Source organism: Nycticebus coucang, chromosome 7, assembly GCF_027406575.1.
Source record: "Nycticebus coucang isolate mNycCou1 chromosome 7, mNycCou1.pri, whole genome shotgun sequence".
NCBI lineage: Eukaryota > Metazoa > Chordata > Mammalia > Primates > Lorisidae > Nycticebus > Nycticebus coucang.
In genome coordinates this window covers 65,503,548-65,526,358 of record NC_069786.1, presented here as the reverse complement: position 1 = coordinate 65,526,358, position 22,811 = coordinate 65,503,548, and the positions used below count along the sequence as shown (strand labels likewise).

The window sequence follows — 22,811 nt, the reverse complement described above, 5'->3', positions numbered from 1 at the left end:
CACCGAGAAGACGTTCATTCTTTTTAATTTCTCTTCAACATGAACAAACTTTTTAAGAAGCTCCACACCTGTAGATGTGGTGCTTAAGAAAAGCTAAAAAAAGATCCATCCTTCTCCCCAACAGTGATGCTGCTGTCTGATTTGTAAAAACACAGAGCATCCCCAGCTTGTACCCACCCTATTGGGGGAAACTAGGGAGCGCAGAGGCTCAGGCCAGCAATGAAGGTCGCAGATCTCTTTAAAGATCCTTCCTTTCTCTTTCTCCTTCCTTTTCCCTGGCTTTTTACTCTTTCCCTTCTCTTTTTCCTTCCTCTTTCGCTTTCCTTCTTTTCTTATTTGTCTTGCTTTTCTTTCCTATTCCATTGCTTAGTTTTTCTTTCTTTTCTCCACTCTCAACTTTTCTCCCTCTCCATTCCTTTCTATTGCTCCGTTAGTTTCTAAGACTGCGCCAGTGGCAGATTTCCCAGTGAGCCGCCTAGTGGGCTTCTCCGCTGGGCCAATCCCGCGGAAAGGTGTGGGCAGCGCGTGTCCGCGCGAGTGTGGCAGTGCGGGTGTGCGCGTGTGTGTACCTGTGTGCGTGCGCGTAAGAGGGCCTGTATATTTCGGTGTTTAAGCGTAGCTGTGGCACGTGCGCGCGCGTGTATGACTGAGGAGGGTTCGAGGGAGCGTGTGCGACTGGGTCAGCTCGCATGACAGTGGAGTGTGTGCTCCTGTGTGAGTACTTGTGAGTATGCGCGCGCGTGCAGTGTGCATGTGTGAGCGCGCGTGTTCTCAAGTGCCCACTCCTCTCCGCGCTGCACAGTGCAGGGGGCGGGCCGGGCGGCAGAGGGCCTGTCCTACAGGATTCCCTCATGCTAGTTCCGGGGCGGTCGGGTCTAAAGGGCTTTAAGCAGTGACTGGAGGGTGGGGACTGGTGCGAGTATAAAACTGGTTGCCTGGGGCTGGGGGCAGTCTTTCTGGAACTGGGAGCCCGGCGAGGTGCAGACTTGAAGGAGCTCTCGAGAGCCAAGCAAGGAGCTGCCGGGTCTGAGTGCGACGCGCGCCCACCTCCCGGGGAAGGAACGGCGAGGCTGGGGACCGTCGCAGGGATGGAGCGCGGGTCGGCGGCGGTGGCGTGCACGTTGCTTCTGGCGCTCGCCGCTTGTCCGGCGCCGGCCGGTGGCCAAGGTAAGCGCCTGCCTGCCGGCACCCACGGGACGCCGAACTGCCCGAGCGGTGGCGGGGTGGAGTCCGCGGGAGGGCAGAGGGGATTTTGGCCCGCGAGGGGCGAGGGTGAGGCGGCGGCGCCGGACCTGTTCCCGCTGGGGCGCTCAAGTTGCCCCGCGAGCGGCGAGCGGCAGCGCCTCTCTGCCCGCCCGAGAACCGAGCAGCCGTAAACTTGAGAAAGCAGCCCCGCCGGTTTCGGTGACAGCGCACCCCACGGGGACCCTGCCTTTGTTCCCACGGGCGTCTGTCCGGACCTTTCTAGAAAGCATTTTGCAGTACTAACAGGGAGAATGAGGTTCTCCTGCAGTGTCCAGCCTGCTCTCTCCCACGGATTTCTTCTCGCCGGGGCTGAGCGGACCGGGGCGCGAGCGCGGTTGTCCACCTGCAGCACCCGCCAGGGAGATTCTTTTGCGCGCTCCGGGCAGCGGGCCAGAGCACCCGCCCTCCCGTCACCGGCGAAACTCGGTCCCGGGGTGACCCCCGAGAGACCGCATCTCATGATACAGATCACTTACGAGCCAAGATAAGGCTGGGAGGTGGGATTGGCCGAGAGAGCGGCTGTTACACTGGAGTATTTTCTTCAAGTTCTCTTTCCAACCGGGAGGTGGGGGCTTTTGTGTTGATGAATGGGGCCGGTCAGAGTTTTGGGGCTCGAATGCTTACAGTTTCTGATATAAAGTGCTGTAGACTTCTCTTACGTTGTCTGAGAGTTTACTTTTTTTTTTTTTTTTTTTTTTTACGGAAATAGAGAAGAGGGAAAGAGGGAGGATGAAGCGGAGGGAATAACAACGGGAAGAGGAGAGAGGGGAAGACCAGTAGAGAGGGACCCAGAGAGGAGGAGAGAGAGCGGGTTTGGAGAGGCAGCGAATGAGCACGGGGTGGGAGGGGAGGGAGAGAGAGACCCCAGAGATGAATGAGGAGGGCGAGCAGGCGGCTGGAGAACCCGCGAGCTCGCCCCCTGGCTTTGCGTTGCTAGGTAGCGGCCGGGAGCTGCGTGTGACCGACCACCAGACAGACAGAGCGGACGCTGCAGCTACCGCAGAGACTAATCTGTCTGTGGGGATGGGAGAGTTCCCCCTTTCTCCTCCTGCTCCTTCACTCTCTCCAACAACTTAATTGTACTACAATGAAAATGAAACACCTATTGTTGCAGGATTAGCCAAAGCAATAAATTGATTTTCTTGGATCACATATTGGAGTTGACCAATGGGGACTGTGGGAGCCCCCATTTATGGAGGAGGGGGAGGGTGTGTGGATGGGCCATGGCATGTATTCAAATGGTTAATCTGCTTTCTTTCCTCAATTCTTAGCGTAAGCTCCTTAGAGGGAACCAAGTAAGTATACAGCAACTCCTTTGAGCACCCATTTCAGACTTCCTGGGAAGAAGTTTGAAACGTTAACAAACCCCACTGGTCTTGCAAAAACCATCTTTGGAAAGGGAGGGGAAGCTGTTGATAACTGTGCCTTTAAACACCTTTTGTCATTGTTGGTAACACAGAAAGAGGGTTTATTATTGTTGTGGAGTTTGCACAGTGCTTAGGGTTACATATATCTCACTTCCTAAATATAGCGATAGGATTTATTATATGTTCTGGACAGTGCCTGGCAAAAGGAAGTCTTGCCTGATTCATCTACTAATGTCCCCATACAGCCAAAACAGATATTCTCTTTCCTGGACTGAGAGTTTAGTCACTAAATAACCGGTACCTACTCTTCTTGGTAGTTTTGTCCATCCATCTCCTATTCTAGGAAAATAATATTTAACAATTATATATATATAATTAACTTTCATAATATCATTTAACTTTCATAATATCCCTTGGAAGTAAGTATCCTTATTATTTTACAGATGGAAAAATGGAGGCACAAAGCTTAATTTGCCTAATATCATACCATCAAAATGACAAACTCCAAAAATTTGAATCCAGAGGCCACAATTTAACGGATACAGTGTATGCTCTTTCTGATTCTTTTTTTTCTTTTGTATTGAAAATGTCATGCTCTCTAAATTTCTATCCATGCATGAGGTTACCAAAGAAGCTGAGGGGCATTTTGCAAGTCTTTTTTTTTTTTTTTTTGTAGAGACAGAGTCTCACTTTACCGCCCTCGGTAGAGTGCCGTGGTGTCAGATGGCTCACAGCAACCTCTAGCTCTTGGGCTTATGTGATTCTCTTGCCTCAGCCTCCTGAGCAGCAGGGACTACAGGCGCCCGCCACAATGCCCGGATATTTTCTTGTTGTTGCAGTTTGGCCGGGGCCGGGTTTGAACCCACCACCCTGGGCATATGGGGCCGGCTCCCTTCTCACTGAGCCACAGGCGCTGCCCCATTTTGCAAGTCTTCATCATGTAAGGTAAAAATACACCTGCTGCGTCATAACCCTAGACATTTGTCAGAATTTCTTTTCAGGTTTCTAAGACTGGAACCCAGTCCTGGTTTTCCTAATAGATTATTTTCAGATATTCTCTGAATATCCTCAGCCTAGTAGGTTGAGGTGATTTCTAGCTTCTTGTTGTATTGATCCTGACTTCTTAATATGAAGTAAAGTATGATGATGTTATAAATACCTTTATTAGCACCACATTTTATTTTAATTGTTTTGTTTTGTTTTTTTTGAGTCAGAGTCTTAGTCCATTGACCTGGGTAGAGTGCATGGTGTCATAATAGATTACAGCAACCTAAAAGTCCTTGGCTCCAACCATTCTCCTGCCTCAGCCTAGTAGCTGGGACTATAGGTGCCTGCCACAATGCTCAGACGCTTTTTCTATTTTTAGTAGACACAGGGTCCTGTTCTTGCTTAGGCTGGTCTGGAATTCCTGAGCTCAAGGGGTCTACTACAGGCCTGGCTATAGCCTCCCAAAATGCTAGGATTACAGGTGTGAGCCACCAAGCTGGGCCAGCACCACATTTTAGATAGGATTCCCGTGAAGTTTATATCACTAGAAATTGGGTTAAAAAAAAAAGAAATTGGGAAAGGACTCTGTTCTATTTTTAGTCATTTTTTTAAAAGAATTATACAATATCTGTAGTTAAAAATTATTTGTGTTTTTCTTATATTTTGTATATTTTTCTTTTTTTTTTTTGTAGAGACAGAGTCTCACTTTATGGCCCTTGGTAGAGTGCCGTGGCCTCACACAGCTCACAGTAACCTCCAACTCATGGGCTTAAGCGATTCTCTTGCCTCAGCCTCCCAAGTAGCTGGGACTACAGGCGCCCGCCACAACGCCTGGCTATTTTCTTTTTTTTTTGCATTTTGGTCGGGGCTGGGTTTGAACCCACCACCCTCGGTATATGGGGCCGGCGCCTTACCTACTGAGCCATAGGCGCCGCCCTATTTTGTATATTTTTCAAGAAAAAATTTGGGAGAGCCTGAACTCTAAAGTCAAGGTTTCGACAATGGCTTCCCTACTTTCTGTGTGACCTTAGAAAGGCATCTAACTTTGTATAGCTCAGATTGCTTATCATGTCTCTTATTAGCAATTGCCATGATAATAAAAGACACTATCCCATGGCATTTAGTGAATGGTAGCTCATGCCTGTAATCCCAGCACTCTGGGAGGTCGAGGTGGGTGGATTGCTTGAGCTCAGGAGTTCAAGACCAGACTGAGCAAAAGCAAGACCCCTGTCTTTACTAAAAATAGAAAAACAGAGGTAAGAGGATCACTTGAGCCTGAGTTGGAGGTTGCCTGAAACTATGACCCCACAGCACTCTACCCAGGGTGATAGCTTGAGACTTTGTCTCAAAAAGAAAAAACAAAAACAGTGCTTATGATGATGCAGACAATGAAAATAAACTAATAGCTATGTTTATTACATTTATCAACACATTAAGTAACCTCTTTTGCTTACTATTCATATTTCCAATTTCTTTTTTTTTTTTTTTGAGACAGAGTCTCACTATGTCGCCCTTGGTAGAGTCCTGTGGCATCGTAGCTCACAGCAACCTCAAACTCCTGGACTTAAGCGATTCTCTTGCCTCAGCCTCCCAGTAGCTGGGACTACAGGTGCCCACCACAACGCTAGGCTTTTTGTTGTTGTTGTTGTTGTTGTTGTTGCAGTTGGCCCTGGCCAAGTTCGAACCTGCCAGCCTTGCTGTATATGGCTGGCACCGTAACCACTGCTACTGGCACTGAGCCCGTATTTCCAATTTTCAAATGTGTATAGGAAAATTGTCTTAAGCATTCTTCAGTAATAGTTCTTTGACGAATTCCCAGATCCCAGGATGTGATTTGAAGTTTTTTCTCTTTATTCTTTTCTTGTCTTTTTTTTCCCCCTAGGGCAGGGATCCTCCAACTGCGGCCTGTGGGCCACATGATGTGGTGTGATTATATTTGTTCCCGTTTTGTTTTTTTTTACTTCAAAATAAGGTATGTGCAGTGTGCATAGGAATTTGTTCATAGTTTTTTTTTTTTTAAACTATAGTCTGGCCCTCCAACAGTCTGAGGGACAGTGAATTGGCCCCCTGTTTAAAAAAGATTGAGGACGCCTGCTAGGGTCTTGCTCTGTAGCTGGGCTGGAGTGCAGTGGCTCAGTGAGAGCTCACTGCAGGCTCGAACTCCTGGGCTCAAGCAATCTTACTGCTTTAGCCTTCTCAGTAGCTAACTACAGGCCACACTACTATATCCAGCTAATGTTTCTATTTTTTGTAGAGACAGGGTTTTACCATGTTGCCCAGGCTGGTCTTGAACTCCCAGCCTCAAGTGATCCTCCTATCTCAGCTTCTAAGGGTTCTGAGATTACAGGCATGAGCCACCAGACGTAGCCGTTATTTGATATATATATATATTTTTTCTTTTTGCAAAAATAGTTTTGAGCTAAAACAAAGATATATTTTTAATCCAATAAAATTTGGTAATGTCCTTTTATGAAAATTACACCTTCACATGAAGTTTTTGTGTTTAAAAGGATTGTGGGAGCAATAACAAACATACCATATTTTTCTTCCAATCACATATCTGGTATCTCATTGATGCTTTTATTTTTATCACACTTGGCTTCTCTTTCTCTGCTTTGAAAAAGGTCTTCTTTGGGCGGCGCCTGTGGCTCAGTGAGTAGGGTGCCGGCCCCATATGCCGAGGGTGGCGGGTTCAAACCCAGCCCCTGCCAAACTGCAACAAAGAAAATAGCTGGGCGTTGTGGCGGGCGCCTGTCCCAGCTGCTCGGGAGGCTGAGGCAGGAGATTTGCGGAAGCCCAAGAGTTAGAGGTTGCTATGAGCCGTGTGACGCCACGGCACTCTACCCGAGGGCGGTACAGTGAGACTCTGTCTCTACAAAAAAAAAAAAAAAAAAGAAAAAGGTCTTCTTTATCAGTCTTTATAGGATTTCTGCTTGAACATCATGTGCCTGGGGTATAAAACTTAGAATTTGTACAGCTGGAGGGGAACGTTAGATATCAACTAGTCTGCTTGTATTATTTTACAGACAAGCAGTTAGTCCAGGAGGGAGGAGGAGGAGAAGGGGACTAAGAGAAAGGGAGGGAGTTAAGTGCCTTCCCTAAGGGCATGTGGCCTCTGATAGAGCTAAGATATGAACTTAAAATTGAACATTTTTGGATACATGCCCTCCAAATGTCCCCAGTCTCTTTGGTTGAGGAGATTTCCGGATTCCTTTGGCTGATTCTGATTTATCAGATGAGGCACAGTATAATGAATAGATAAATATTTAAAAATAATTGTACGATCCCGTCCCAAGCCAAAGAGAAATCTTGTGATAGGTTAATTCAACCATGTACCATGTGCTTTTTAGCTTGGTCTGGAACTGATGCCATGTCTGTGCCCCAACTCAGAAAGACCATACCTTTGGACCCATTTTTCACATTCTTAGGCCATCAAAGCACATTCCTGAAGATCTTTGGGTTTTGTAAAAGGCTATTATAGGACTAGGATTGTTTTTAGTTTTATTCGAGGTAATTATTAGGTCATGATTAATTGTACATGTTCTTTAGGCAGGCACTCCAAAAACTCTGACTTGTTCTTAAATTTTTTTAATTAAAATTTTTTATTATCATTTAAAAATAATGACATCAAGAACCTATGTGTATTTTGTGTGTGACTAGAGACAAGAACATTGTCATATTGGCCTTGGGGTTGCTATTAAGTCCTATTAGCTAGGGTAAGTAGGAAGTAGAAGGTGCTACAAAAGGATTATTGAGGCTGGGTGTGGTGGCTCACACCTGTAATCCCAGCACTCTGGGCAGCCAAGGCCAGTGGATTGCCTGAGCTCACAGGTTGGAGACTAGCCCAAGCCAGAGCAAGACCTCTACCAAGGGTGAGACTCTGTCTCCCAAAAAAAAAAAAAAAATTATTGAATTTATAGGAAAGGGATTCTCAAGGTTAACTGCATGAATATAGAGCAGCTAAAAATATACCAATCATGAAGCTCTATTTTATTTATTTATTATTTATTTTTGAGACAGAGTCTCAGTTTGTTGCCCTCAGTAGAGTGATATGGTGTCACAGCTCATAGCAACCTCAAACGCCTGAGCTCAAGTGATTCTCTTGCCTCACCCTCCCGAGTAGCTGGGACTACAGGTGCCTGTCACAACACCCAGTATTTTTTAAGGACAAGGTCTTGCTCTTGCTCAAGCTGGTCTTGAACCCCTGAACTCAGGCAATTCACTGCCTTGGTCTCCCAGAGTGCTAGGATTACAGGCGTGAGCCACCATGCCCAGCCTTGAAGCCCTATTTTAGTATGAGGAAGATGAATTTGACAAGAGTCTTCTTTGGTATAACTCAATGGCTATATCTTATTATGATCTTGAGGAATTTTTGAAAATTGTTGCCACTATGGTGTCTTCTACGAACATTTATTTTTTTTCCACAAGTATTTGTTAACTGTCTATAGTGCTGGTGAGTGAATAATATCACTACTGCAGAAAGGAGCAGGAGAACTGAAAAGAGGAGTCTAGATTTCACCATTAAAATGGACTGCAGTTTTGCATTTAAGATTCTGAGATAGTCGTTCACTTGTTCCTAATAATCCTGCCCAGGATCTTGCTAGCATTCAAAAGATTTAACATGTTTCAGCACAAGAATTTTGGGTTGCTTAAAAAATGAGCTGAAGGCCTGGTATGGTGTCTTATGCCCAGAAATCCTAGTACTCAGGGAAGCTGAGGAGGGATGATTGCTTGAGCCCAGGAGTGTGAGGTTGCTGTGAAATAGGCTGACACCATGGCAGTCTAGCTTGGGGAAATAGAGTGAAACTCTGTCAAAAAAAAAAGGAAAGAATCAGGCTCGGCACCCGTGGCTCAAGCGGCTAAGGCGCCAGCCATATACACCTGAGCTGGCAGGTTCGGATCCAGCCCGGGCCCACCAAACAACAATGATGGCTGCAACCAAAAAATAGCCAGGCGTTGTAGCGGGTGTCTGTAGTCTCAGCTACTTGGGAAAAAGGAGGCAGGAGAATCGCTTGAGCCCAGGAGTTGGAGGTTGCTGTGAGCTGTGATGCTTCAGCACTCTATCCAGGGTGGCAGCTTGAGGCTCTGTCTCAAAAAAAAGAAAAAAAAAAAAAGGAAAGAATCAAATCCTTTGGTTTGAGATATCCATTCTCAATCCATTATCTTTCAGATAATCCCATTCTTAAACATGTTCTCCACTTGTCAGCAGCCCTAGAGCCATATCCTAATATGCCATGCCTATCAGGAAAGAGCAAAATCTTTTACCATGTATCTTCACTGTTCCCAGCAAAAGTCTCAGTTGTATCTTGGGGCTCTGTTTGGATCACAAGCTCATTGGAGAACCATTCACTATCCAGGGCCACGCAGCATCACTATGTCTTAGGCTTGGGTTACGTACTCGGTCCTTGAGTCATGTACTAAGTAAGGGTGGACCCATTGAGAGGGAAACTGGGTAAGGCTGTCAGGAGAATGGCCTGAAAAATTAACACATGTTTGTTACACCTTATCAGAAAAAATTGCTGATGTTATTTTCATTTTATATATGAGTACAAGCTGAAGGAATTTCTTAGGAGCTGAAAGTTGTGAGATGAGTCACAGAGCTAAAGTATTGGCAATATTAAGATAAAAGACATTGTGCTCTGTGTTCATGGGATCATGCTACAACATTTAAGTTTAGAAGGTGAATAGGAGAAAGGACTACTGGAAGGTTTGTTTGGAGCTTAAAGTTTTTATTTGGAGCAGAACTTTGTGGTAGACAGGAAAGTTCTGGAAAATGAACCGAGAGATTAGAATACAGAAGCTCCTGAGTCCATTGTCGGATTTGATTTTTGTATAAATTTAAGCTGTTCATTCTTTTCTAACTGACTTCACTGCCTTGTTCATGTTCCTTAGACTTTGTCCTTTTTCCGAGCACTAGTCTTTGGCTGTGAACATGGGGTAGAGAAAAAGAGGGAAGAGTTTGGAGACAGGTTAAGAAGCTTCTATGGAGACAGAGGACGTCTTGGTGCATATCTATGAGTCTTTAGCATGTTACCCAGGGACTTCACCATAAATGGTAGAACCGGTATCTTTTCTACCTTACTGGATTAATTCAGAAATGCCAAATATATGCACTCTATGCTGATGGTTGTTTTGTTGGTCTTTACGTTGTATTTCTAATAGCATTTGTTGAGAAAATGGAAACATTATCAGTCAAAAGTAAAATAGTTAATTTTTATATTAGGGCACTTCTGATTTAGGACAGCACTGAAACACAATGCAGGGAAATACAAGTCTTCTTCCAGAAAATGACAGACGAGACAATTTGAAGTTTCACCTTGATATCTCAATACTTTTGGTCATTAGCCCTTAGGTCATTGACCCCAAGATTGTTTGAAACTGAGAAATGAATGAAAGGACGAGATGTAATTACCATTCGATGCATTGAAAAGTTAAAGCCACTGTTACCAAGGTTACAGTGGCTTGTTTATTGTCCAGACCTTTTTTTTTTTTTTTAGAGACAGTCTTACTTTGTTGCCCTCAGTAGAGTGCTGTGGTGTCATAGCTCACAGCAATCTCCAACTCCGGGGCTTAGGCGATTCTCTTGCCTCAGCCTCCTGAGTAGCTGGGACTACAGGCACCTGTCCCAACGCCTGGCTATTTTTTTTGTTGCAGTTTGGCCAAGGCCGGGTTTGAACCTGCCACCCTTGGTATATGGGGCCAGCGCCCTACCCACTGAGCCACAGGTGCCGCTCCGTATTGTCCAGATCTTGAGATACAAAGTTTATATACCATTAGGCATGTAGATTCCTAGTGACTTTGAAAATGAGCCTTTCCTCACTGATTTGCTGATTCACATTAAGTAAAAAACATAACCTACTTTCGAAAGGTCAATGGGTGTTGAGGAAACCGGAAAAAGAGCAAAAGAAGAGTAGCTACAATTCTGTTATGCCAGACTTTCTTTTTTTTTGAGGTAAGAGTCTCACTATGTTGCCCTTGGTAGAGTTTCCTGGTATCACAGCTCACAGCAACCTCAAACTCTTAGGCTTAAGTGATTCCTTGCTTCAGCCTCCCAAGTAGCTGGGACTACAGGAGCCTGTCACAACACCCATCTATTTTTTTTGTTGTAGTTGTCATTGTTAGTTGGCAGGCCCGGGCCAGGTTCGAACCCGCCAGCTCCAGTGTATGTGGCCAGCGCCCTAGCCACTGAGCTATAGGTGTAGAGCCACTTTCTTGAATTCCCAAATAAAAACAACCTACCTCTGGCGGTGCCTGTGGCTCAGTCGGTAAGGCGCCGGCCCCATATACCGAGGGTGACGGGTTCAAACCCGGCCCCGGCCAAACTGCAACCAAAAATAGCCGGGCATTGTGGTGGGCACCTGTAGTCCCAGCTACTCAGGAGGCTGAGGCAGGAGAATCGCTTAAGCCCAGGAGTTGGAGGTTGCTGTGAGCTGTGTGAGGCCACGGCACTCTACCAAGGGCCATAAAGTGAGCTGTCTCTACAAAAAAAAAAAAAAAAAAAACCTACCTCATGGTGTCAGACATCTGCAGGTCACTTCAGGCCTAATTTTTTGGTTTTTGTCTCATGAGCAAGGAACAACTTTTCTGAGTAAAGGCTAAAAAAATAAGACTCCTTCATTTCATAGGGATATCCTTAAATAAAGTTGTATTTAAGAATGAGGCATTTTGGGCGATGCCTGTGGCTCAGTAAGGTGCCGGCCCCATATACCGAGGGTGGTGGGTTCAAACCCGGCCCCGGCCAAACTGCAACCAAAAGATAGCCGGGCCTTGTGGCAGGCGCCTGTAGTCCCAGCTACTTGGGAGGCTGAGGCAAGAGAATCGCTTGGGCCCAGGAGTTGGAGGTTGCTGTGAGCTGTATGATGCCATGGCACTCTACCGAGGGCCATAAAGTGAAACTCTGTCTCTACAAAAAAAAAAAAAGAATGGGGCATTTTATCTGAAATATAGCAATCTTACCCACATTTTAATCTCACTGAAGGGGAGAAGAAGAATGCTAGCATGTACTTTCACACTGGTTTAATTTTGATGTGGGGAAGGATGTAGAGGATACTATTTGTTGCAAGAAACGAGAAACAGAAAACTCAATTTAAACTGGCTTAAACAATAAAGGGTATTTATTGGCTCATGTAATTAAAAAAGCTTGCAGCAGAGTGGGGTTCAGGTGAGGTGCAGTCAGGGCTCCAGTTCCTTTCTTTTGTTTTCCTTGACGTTACTCCCCTGTAGGTTTCACCTTTGTTTTCAGACCTTCCAAATGGTCATAATAAGGCTGCCCTGGGGAATGGGGATATATGTTTCAACTTTGATAAGTTCCAGTTATATTCTCAACAGCATAACCTCATCACAATACCTTGCAGAATGTTAGAATTTCTAAGGATCCTAGAAAGATCCTTCTAGGATCTTTCAATGCTAGCTCCCCAAACTTAGCATATCAACATATCATCGAAATCAGCTGGGAAGCTTTTTTTTCCTTTTTGAGACAAAGCCTTAAACTGTTGCCCTGGGTAGAGTGCCGAGGCGTCCACAGCTCACAGCAACCTCCAACTCCTTTGCTCAAGAGATTCTCGTGCCTCCGCCTCCCAAGTAGCTGGAACCACAGGCGCCCACCACAAGGCCCAGCTATTTTTTGGTTGCAGCCGTCGTTTGGCGAGCTCAGGCTGGATTTGAACCCACCAGCTCAGGTGTATGTGACTGGTGCCTTAGCCGCTTGAGCTATAGGCACCCAGCCTCAGCTGGGAAGCTTTAAAAAAGACATATAGGTTCTTAGGTCAACACCCACTTAGTAAATCAGGGGTATGGGAATATCTATTTTTAAGAGTTTCCAGGTTAAAAAAAAAAAAAAAAAGAGAGTTTCCAGGTGATTCTAAGAGTCAAAGATAATTTGTAAACAACTGATCTAGGTAACACCTTTTGTTCTTTAATTTGTTTTAGTTTTTTCTTTCTTTCTTTCTTTTTTTTTTTTTTTTTGCAGTTTTTGGCTGGGGCTGGGTTTGAACCCCTATGGGGCTGGCAGCCTACTCCTTTGAGCCCCTGGTGCCGCTTGTTTTAGTTTTTTTTTTTTTTTTTTTTTGGCCGGGGCTGGGTTTGAACCCGCCACCTCCGGCATATGGGACCGGCACCCTACTCCTTGAGCCACAGGCGCCGCCCTGTTTTAGTTTTTTTCAAACTGAAACTGAGAGATGAACTGACTTGCCATTGCAAATTCCTTTCACTGGAAGTTAAGTAAACTCCGTTAGATCTAGTTTTGCTTTTGGATGGGAGTGTTACAGGGTGGCTACAACAAAGAGGGAAGGCACTATATCTAAGGGTTATTTGAAGTACTGGCCCCATTCCTGCTCTTTTCTTTTCCTGGTCAGTATGACAGGTCCTTAATCTCTCCTTATACATGCCACGGTGTCTTAACTGTATTCTTTGCTCTTTCTCTGGACACAATTGAAGCCCTCCCTCTCACCTTGAGAAACTTCTCACCAGAGAAAAATTCACTGAGGTGAACAATTATTGGAGGTCTTTTAATCCTTTCTCACCTAAGTTAGGAATTCATCTTAGAGCATCCCAACAGACCCTACTGGCTTCTAGAGCAGCCTTGATTCCATGATTGGAATAGGAGTACTGGAAAACTTTCTATCCATTTCTTTTTTTTTTTTTTGAGACAGAGTTTCATTCTGTTGCTTAGGCTAGAGTGCCTCGCTCACAGCAATCTCAAATTCCTGGGTTCAAGCAATCCTCCTGCCTCAGCCTCCTGAGTAGCTGTGACTACAGATGCCCGCCACAATGCCCCGCTAATTTTTCTGTTTTTAGTAGAGACAGGGTCTCATTCTTGCTCAGGCTGGTCTGAACTCCTGAGCTCAGGGATCCTTCCACCTCGCCTCCCAGAGTGGTAGGATTACAGGCAGGAGCCGCCATGCTTGGCCTGGTAAACTTTCTACACTCACCTCAACTCTTTTGGCGTCGGTGGGGCTTACAGTTCATTGAACCTACTGCCTCTTCACTATCCTCAAATCTCTCGTGTATTTACTTCCTTAGCTTTTATTGTGTGGCCCCTCATTAGTATGACTTCCTTGCGTACACTCAGCAGCTTGGCCCCTTTATCTTGCTCTGTTGTGTTCTGCAAAACCCTAAGCCTGGTTCAATCTCACTCTCCATATCTGCTTCTCGATAGCTGAACATGGCAGCAGAAAACAAGCCCGTGCTGACTAGTCTTGCTTCAAATTCCTGAAGCTAATCTCAAGCTTAGGACTGCCTCCTCGCTAGTCCATGCCTCTCTCACTTGTTTACATCTCCTCTTTCCTCCGACATCACCTGCTCAGATGCTGATTTTGCTTTTTATAAGTGAAAATAGAAGCAACCAGAAGAGAATTCCACAAGTTGCTGCGGCTCAGCCATCGTCACCTGCACTTCGTCCTATGGACGGCCTTTCCTCTCGTTGCTTTCAAAGCACTTTCCATCCTCTTAGGTCTGACCAGCCCATTCCTGTCCTAGATTGCATTCCCACTCACCTCTTAGCAACTGCCTTTATGAAATTCTCTTTTTTCTCCATAATTTTTTGTGCTTTTTTTTTTTTTCCTGTTCCCCTTTATAGTAAAAATTTTTGGCTAACATTCATCTATATCCACTGCAATTTCTCTTCAGGTTTCCTCAAATCCATGCCATTTAGAATTTTGGCCTCATCCTATGTCTTTTGTCAAAGTCACTGTTGACCTCCTTGTTGTCAGATCCAGCGATCCATTCTCAAGTCTGGTCTTATTTATCTGATTAGCAGTGATGCTGTGTATCCGGCCATGCTCCATGGAACACTTAATTGGGTTCTCCAGAACCATGTTTCCCTTCTGTCCTTACCTTGGTGATCTCCGTTGTGTCTCCTGCTTGCTCCTGTCTCCCTGACCTCTTTTCATCTGTAGCTACACAACTTCCTTGGTGCCCTTATCCTGACTCATGGCCCTCTTTGAAGAGGGTAGTTTCCCAACTGAGGGAGGTGGCTAGGACTGTTGTGGAAAGAATATTGCATATCAAATCAGAATATTCATAGGTCCTATTCCTGATGAATGAAGGAAAAATGGGCTAAACCAAGGAGGAGCCAAGACTGTTGAATGTGCCCAGGTCACTTGTCCCCTGGGCACAGCCTTTCTCAGCTCAGTCCTTGTTCTTTTGAGGACTCCATATGTATGCTTATTTACCATCTATATGGTGACAACTTTCAGATTTGTTAATCTAATCCAGACCACTACCCTAACTCCATTCCCAACTAGTCACTCTGCTTCCCTCTGTCCCTCTTCTATTCTCAACCCAGAGGTGGTAGCAACCCTTTCAGGACATCAGTCAGATCATGGCACTCCTTCTCAGTAGCTCCGATGGTCTTTGTCACATACAAGTTGGGTTGCCTAGAAACAGACACTGAGATGGAGCTTGGAGTATAAGATATTTATTTAGATCAGTGCCCATGAAGGGAAAAGGGAGGATGGGCAGAAGAAAAAGTTGAACTTGACAAGTTCCCAGTCAGCCCTGCGGAAGCTCTGGAGCGAGAGTTGCTTGTTAGAGTGTCCACTGTCAGGCTGTAATGGCTTCACTTAGTCTACAGCCGTGCCACCTTGACTGCACCTGAGCTCATCTGCAACGGCTCACTCAGTCACTGTGAATGGCCTGCCCTGGGAAGGGCATGACCTTGGTTAGGTGGCTTTCTATAGCTGAGGCTGATCCCAAGGGAGCTTTTTTTTTTTCCTCATTCCAGTAAAGGAACTTGTGCCTTTTATTTTTTTATTTCGTCCTTTTTTATTGTTTGTGATTCACTGAGGGCCAAGGGAACCTTTGAATGCAGGACGTTGCAGCTGGTCCTTGAAGGGGAATTGGAGTGTTGCATCGCTAGGCGTACCACTGCTTCCCATCCCATGGAGAGTGGTCTCCAGGACCCTACCCAGTTGGCCTCCACATTACCTCCCCGATTTCCTCTCCTCCTCTCCACTCACCGGGCTTCATGTACCGTGATGCCCTTATTTCCCCAGCAGAGTTAGCACTTTCAGGCCTGTGCCTTCTCCTTCCAGAGCACTCCGGCCTTAGACTCTGCACGACTTCCTTCCTCACTTACCTTTGCTCATAGGTCACCTTCTTGGTGTGGTCTTCTGATTCTTTCCCGATTTCCTCTTTTCTGATTTACTTTTTCCACTCTACTTATCACTGTCTAACATAAGATGTAACTTAATTAGTTGTTTGTTTATTTACTTGTCTTCTTTTCCCTAAGATGTAAATTCTGTGAAGGCAGGGATTTTCATCTTTTATTCATTGCTTTATCCTTAGTGTCCAGAATAGGGCTAAGTAAATAAAGTTGAATGGATGAATGGATAGATACCACCATGAGTGCTAAGAAGGGGCAGCCTCAGCTCATCACCATGCTCAGGAAATGCCAGTCCTTAATTCTCCCCCAGGCCTCTGGAGGCCCCATCAAAGTTCTGATGGAAAAAAAAGAAAATTGCTGTCTCTATCAGAGCGAGTGGCTTAGCAACGCTGTTTCTCTCCATTTGATTTCCCTGCTCTCCCCACCTCAGTGCCCCCTACTCCTGCCCCACTAGTGATTCCCAGTGCTTTTGGGAGTATCTGATTCTGCACCAGTTTTTTTTTAACTTCCACCCCAGACACTTGGTTACCGTGTGAGAATTCCCTTGTACTATAGAATGAGTCTTTCTCCTATTTTTAGGACAGATTTGATACAGTAGCTTTTACAAAAAGGTAAGCCAAAGTTTTTAGCCTTTATGTTAGGGGACTATCATTCTGTATTTAAATAGAACACAAAAGAAAGCTGTCTGAGCCCACAGCACAGTGAAAACAGCCATGATCAGACAAAAGGCCCTCTTTAAAGAGGGAGTGGTTTCCCAACTCAGGGAGGCGGCTTGGACTGCGGTGGAAAGAACATCGCATGTCAGATCAGGACATTCATGGGTCTTGTTCTTGATGAATGAAGGAAAAAATGGACTAAACCAAACAGGGCCGCAGACTGCTGAAAAATGCCCATAGTGCTGGTGCCCTGGGCACAGCCTTTCTCATCTCAGTCCCTATTCTTTTTTTTTTTTTTTGCAGTTTTTGGCCGGGGCTGGGTTTGAACCCACCACCTCCGGCATATGGGGCTGGAGCCTTACTCCGTTGAGCCACAGACACCACCCTTCAGTCCCTATTCTTTTGAGGACTCTATCTGTAACAAATAAGTTAGAGGCAAGGGAATGACTGAGTTCCATGCGTGGATGGATAGATGGGGGAATGACCTTAAATAAAAATGACTAAATTTTTTTGAGTGCTTTTTGTGTACCTGACAGTGGTCTACAGCTTTACAGATACTAGTTTACCTTCTTTATTATCAGTGCAAATTTTATGGATAAAGGACCAAGGCAAAGACAGTTGTGGTAATTTGCTCAAAGCCATTTAGTTACTAAGTGGCAGAACTAAGATTTGCACCCAGAACCTTTATGTTCACATGTTCTTGTGAATAGGCAGGAGCAAGCAGAAAATACTTCCTCTAAAGGTCATTAAACAAAGCCTCATTCAATGGCTCATTATGATGAGGCAATCTCAGTTTGTTTGTTTGTTTGTTTATTTATTTACACAGAGGCTCACTCTGTTGCCCTTGGTAAAGTGCTGTGGCATCATAGCTCACAGCAACTTCAAACTCTTGGGCTCACGTGATTCTCTTGCCTCAGTCTCTTGAGTGACTGGGACTACAGGGGCCCTCCACAATGCCTGGCTATTTTTAGAGACAGGGTCTTGCCCTAGCCCAGGCTGGTCTCGACCTCCTGGGCTCTGGTAATCCAGTCTTCCAGAGTGCTAGGATTACCAGTGTGGGCCACCACACCTGGCCCAAGGTGACCTCATTTTAGAGGCTGATACTTTTGCAGTCCCAACTCTGGGACATTTTCGTATTTTTGGCAGTTCGTTCATTCATTTAATACATGTTGACTGAGACATTGCCATGTTCCAGGCTTGATGTAATTAGGTACTACAAGTATAGAGAGTGTCTTGAAACAAGCCCTATTCAAAACAGCTCAATGTTGACCAGGGTTCATTTCTACTTTAACCTGGTCTTCCCTCAGTGTTCTTTAGCATTCCTAATTCCTGCCTGTAGCATTTCTCCTATACTGCTATTCCATTATCAGGGAACATTCTTTTCTCTTTAATTACATGTCTTTTAATTCAAAGGACCTTTACCTAATCAGAGAATTCTATTCTAATTTCCCATTAGGGAGAGCAGTGATATATAGGGATTTTTTTTTTTTTTTTTGGAGACAGAGCCTCAAGCTGTCACCCTGGGTAGAGTGCTGTGGCGTCACAGCTCACAGCAACATCCAACTCTTGGGCTCAAGCGATTCTCCTGCCTTTGCCTCCCAAGTAGCTGGGACTACAGGCGCCTGCCACAAGGCCCAGCTATTTTTTGGTTGCAGCTGTCACTGTTTGGCGGCCCTGGGTTGGATACAAACCCACGAGCTCAGGTGTACGTGGCTGTTTTTTTTTTTTTTTTGAGACAGAGTCTCACTCTGTCACCCTTAGTAGAGTGCTGTGGGATCGTAGCTCACAGTAACTGAAAACTCTTGGGCTCAAGTGATTCTCTCCTTTCAGCCTCCCAAGTAGTTGGAACTATAGGTACCTACCAAAATGCCCGGCTATTTTTTGAGTCAGGGTGTTGCTCTTGCTCAAGCTGGTCTCCAATTCCTGAGCTCAAGCAATCTACCTGCCTCAGTCTCCCAGAGTTCTGGGATTACAGGCATGAGACATTGTGTCTGGCCGATATATAGATTTTTTTAAAGGCTGTTGCTGCTTAATATTGATGGAAAAATTTCCAAGTTCTTTTATTCAAAGCACTTGACGAAAGTAATGAACATTCAAATGAGACTGAGTTTCCTTTTTTTTGAGACAGAATCTCACATTGTTGGCCTCAGTAGAGTGCTGTTGTGTCATAGCTCACAGCAACCTCAAACTCCTGGGCTCAAGTGATTCTCTTGTCTCAGCCTCTCAGAAAGCTGGGACTATATCCACCTGCCACAATGTCTGGCTGTTTTTAGAGGCAGGGTCTTTCTCTTGCTCAGGCTGGTTTTGAACCTGTGAGCTCAGGCAATACACCTGCCTCAGTCTCCCAGAGTGCTAGGATTACAGGCGTGCGCCACTGTGCCTGGCCTGAAACTGAGTTTCTTTACATCCCAGAGGAGACTGCCTTTGTAGAGATGAAAAAGATACTTCCTGTGTAGTGGGTGTGCTTAAAGGTCTTTTCACCCCAATCATCTCTCCCATGGCCAAAGATGTCTGCTCTGTCATCACTAAAGCCATTTCTTCCGAGTAAGACGTCATTTCCGTCTGAAACTCTGGTTACAATGTGGAAATGTTTATTCCTGTAGAGCAAAGTAGTTAGTCAAGATATTAATGCACAGTACATGTTTGTCGGCAGAGCAAGGTTCAGAGAGAACGAGACCCAAAGCTGTATGTTTTGATGGGGATGAAAGAGAGGAAGAAGGTACCAGAAGGTGTGAGGTAGACTTGAAAGCCAGCTTCCTATTCTGGGAAAAAAGGTATTGGTGCTTGTACTTAGGATGGCTTTATGGGGAGTGTCTCCTGATCTGTTAAGTGGGCCTCAAAGGTAAAACTTCTAACTGTGGCTTGGCGCCTGTGGCTCAAGCGGCTAAGGTGCCAGCCACATACACCTGAGCTGGTGGGTTCGAATCCAGCCCAGGCCTGCTAAACAACAATGAGGGCTGCAACCAAAAAATAGCCGGGCATTGTGGCAGGCACCTGTAGTCCCAGCTACTTGGGAGGAGAAGGCAGGAGAATCGCTTGAGCCCAGGAGTTGGAGGTTGCTGTGAGCTGTGATGCCACAGCACTCTACTCAGGGTGACAGCTTGAGGCTCTGTCTCAAAAAACAAACAAAAACAAACTTCTGACCTTCTAGTATGGTTTTCCTCCCTCTAGCTTGATTGAAGTAGGCTTGTTAGAACAAAAGAAGAGGTTGGCTTTAAAAGCAACAAAATTGTAAGACTCTATCAACCATTCCTTTAGGGATTCCTGGATGCTTGGTATGTTTGAGAAGAAGCTCTTAGATTTGAATGGACGTGGCAGTTATAATTTCTCTAGACTGTAATGATTATTGTTAAAATTTTATTTATTTATTTATTTGCAGTTTTTGGCCTGGGGCTGGGTTTGAACCCACCACCTCCATTATATGGGGCTGGCAACCTACTCCTTGAGCCATAGGTGCTGCCCAAAATTTTATTTTATTTTATTTTACTTTTTGAGTCAGGTCCTTGAGATATCATCCAGAGAGTGTAGTGGTGTCATCATAGCTCCCTGCATCCTTGAATTCCTGGGCTCAAATGATCTTCTGCCTCAGCTTTCTGAGTAGCTGGGACTACAGGTGCCCAGGCCCATACTTGACTACTTTTCTATTTTTTTGAAGAGATGGGGTCTTGATATGTTGCCAAGGCTGGACTTAAACTCCTGGGCTTAGGTGATCCTCCCCCCTTGACCTTCGTAATAACTGGAACTATAGGTGCTTGCCATCATTACTGACTATGTTTTTCTCTTTAGTTAGTGTGTAATAAAAAAAGAATTTGCAAATGCATATGGTCAAATACACTTATCCCAAGTGAATTGCTGAATGGCTAATTTTTATGTACCAAAATTCTGAATTTTTTTCAGGTCACTTCTGACATAAAAATTTACTTCTTCCCTAATATTTGGTGCAGTGAGGTGTTGAAAGAATTTGCTAAGTAATCATTCAATGCTGAGATTCTAGTGAAAAACAAAATACATGGTTTAAAAATTGAATGTACTAACTAGAAGACAGTGAAAGTTAGATGCTTCTTGCTTGTAAATAATTAAACTCGATAGTTCAGTCAAGAGAGAACATAGCACCAAGAGGGACTTGAGCTAAGAAGGGACATACTGTATTGAACAATATCCCTGTAAGGGAAATAAAAAGGGTCTTTAATAGTCGTTGCTGATTTTGAGTATTGTAACAAAATCCTACTGTAATCCAGATTTATTTTCCAAGCATTTTGCCATGATTGAAGGAATGAGAAAGGGAAGGGAAGAAGGATGGAGTTTTATTAAAGCCCTAGTACCCTCTCCTTTTATGAGGGGTAAGTGTGGCTTGTCACAGTGACCTGGGACTTTGGTTTTCTCCAGGGCATTTCCTGTTCTGTGGGCACATTGGTTGATCAAAGACAATTGGCTCTAATTTTTTGGTGCTACTAATTGGGAACTGGATCAAGAAGAGACACATGGGATGTGTTTCTGATTTTCTCTAACAGTGCTTGTTTTTTTTTTTTTTGTAGAGACAGAGTCTCACTGTACCGCCCTCAGGTAGAGTGCGGTGGCGTCACACGGCTCAAAGCAACCTCTAACTCTTGGGCTTACGTGATTGTCTTGCCTCAGCCTCCCGAGTAGCTGGGACTACAGGCGCCCGCCACAATGCTCGGCTATTTTTTTTTTTTTTTTTTGCAGTTTGGCCAGGGTTGGGTTTGAACCCGCCACCCTCGGCATATAGGGCCGGCGCCCTACTCACTGAGCCACAGGCGCCGCCCCAGTGCTTGTTTTTTTTAATCTGCCCTTTTCTTTTAAGGTGGGGGCAAGTGGTTGGCCTTAATTCTTCTATCTGTAAAAAAGAGAATAAGATTTTAGAACTCTTATAGGGATGGGCTTTGAGCATTGGCATTTGTGAAAAGCTTTACTTTAAAAATTAACATAGGCTGACATTGGTGTATATGTACATTTCTGTAGATTTTAATGCTTGTATATATATTTGCATAATCAGCACCCTGATCAGGATTAGAATGGTTCAATCACCTCCTAAAAATTCTCATGTGTTATTCCTATGTAGTCACACCCAATAAAGTGATTTTAAGTTCCTTTTTTGAAAACTCACTTTCTCACATGACAGTCTCAATTGCCTTTCATTTGCCCATTTTTATTCAAGAAGTATTTCATGCCTCCTTTTGAAGTAATTCAAAATGACACAAATGATAAGGTTTTAAGGCTGCTTTTCCCTTCTTGTAATGGAGGGAAAAATACTCCGGAAAGATGGCAGGTCTTTCAGTAGAGCCTTAAGAAAAACATTTCTCCAAACTTGGCTTGTTGCTAGATTGGAGTCTACAAAGAAAACATACTTCAGAAATCACCCTTGAAGTGGAGGACAGAGGTTTATTTTTTATTTAACGCTTTACCCCCGACACCTGGGAAATGATTAGTTGATGTTTTCAAAGAAGATTAAGTCACTGTGGTTAATTAACTGTAGCAATCAGCTGACTTAAATCAATTAACTCCTTGTTAACAATTTCCATCAATTTTGTAAATAAATGACTAAATCAGTAATTTGTACTCAAGATTAAATGCTATTTTCTGATTTGTTTTATTGAGAGCAAATCAGAATTTTCTTCTCATCCCTCTGTCACCCTTCCTCTTAAGAATAAGTCAGTTTTAGTTTGAGAGGGACACACCAGGGTAACTTTTAATATATAGTTTTAAGGAAAAGTCAGGCCTAAGGACACCTTTGCTCTTTCAACTCAGCACATTTTGAAAGAATAGTTTAGAGAAATGACACCTAATAAGTAAGTGTGTACATAGTAACATTAAGGGATACCAGGGCAGTAAGTAATGCTGAAACTTGCTCTAGGATAAGCTTTTAATTATTGCCATTTAACATTTTGTTTTCTTTTTCTGAGTTAAGACTCAATGAGGAATATAAGACAATGAAACAATGTGTGGCTGTTAGCAAAAAGGAACTTTATTTATTTATTTTTTTGAGATAGAGTCTCTGTTGCCCCAAACTAGAGTGCCCTGGTGTCAGCCTAGCTCACAGCAGCTTCTAACTCTTGGGTTCAAGTCATCCTCCTGCCACAGCCTCCTGAATAGCTAGGATTACAGGTGCTTATAACAACACTCAGCTAATTTTTCCATTTTTAGTAGAGATGGGGTCTTGCTCTTGCTCAGGCTGGTCTCAAACTCCTGAGCTCAAGTAATCCACACGCCTTGGCTTCCCAGAGTGCTGGGATTACAGGCAAGAGCCACTGAATTTGGCCTAAAAGGGAACTTTAATGGCTTCATTAAGGAATTTAGAGGAATTTAACAATATTCAGATATATTCATTGGATTTATCTGTAAAACTTGATTGCATTTAAAAGTCCCATACAAATATATAATTAAAATGTTGTTACCTTTTAGAATCTTTGTAATTGAAAATTCTCTTCACTGCTT

The 22,811-nt window shown here is 44.3% G+C and overlaps 1 protein-coding gene across 1 annotated transcript in view; it reads left to right on the top strand.

Annotated features, from left to right (window-relative positions):
* Positions 1–986: 986 nt before the first annotated feature.
* LRP2 (LDL receptor related protein 2) overlaps positions 987–22,811 on the top strand; it is a 234,320-nt gene continuing 212,495 nt past the window's right edge. The window contains exon 1 of the mRNA XM_053597902.1: positions 987–1,167. Coding sequence (XP_053453877.1) covers positions 1,089–1,167 — 79 coding nt within the window. The 5' untranslated portion in view covers positions 987–1,088. The remainder of the gene's footprint in view (positions 1,168–22,811) is intronic.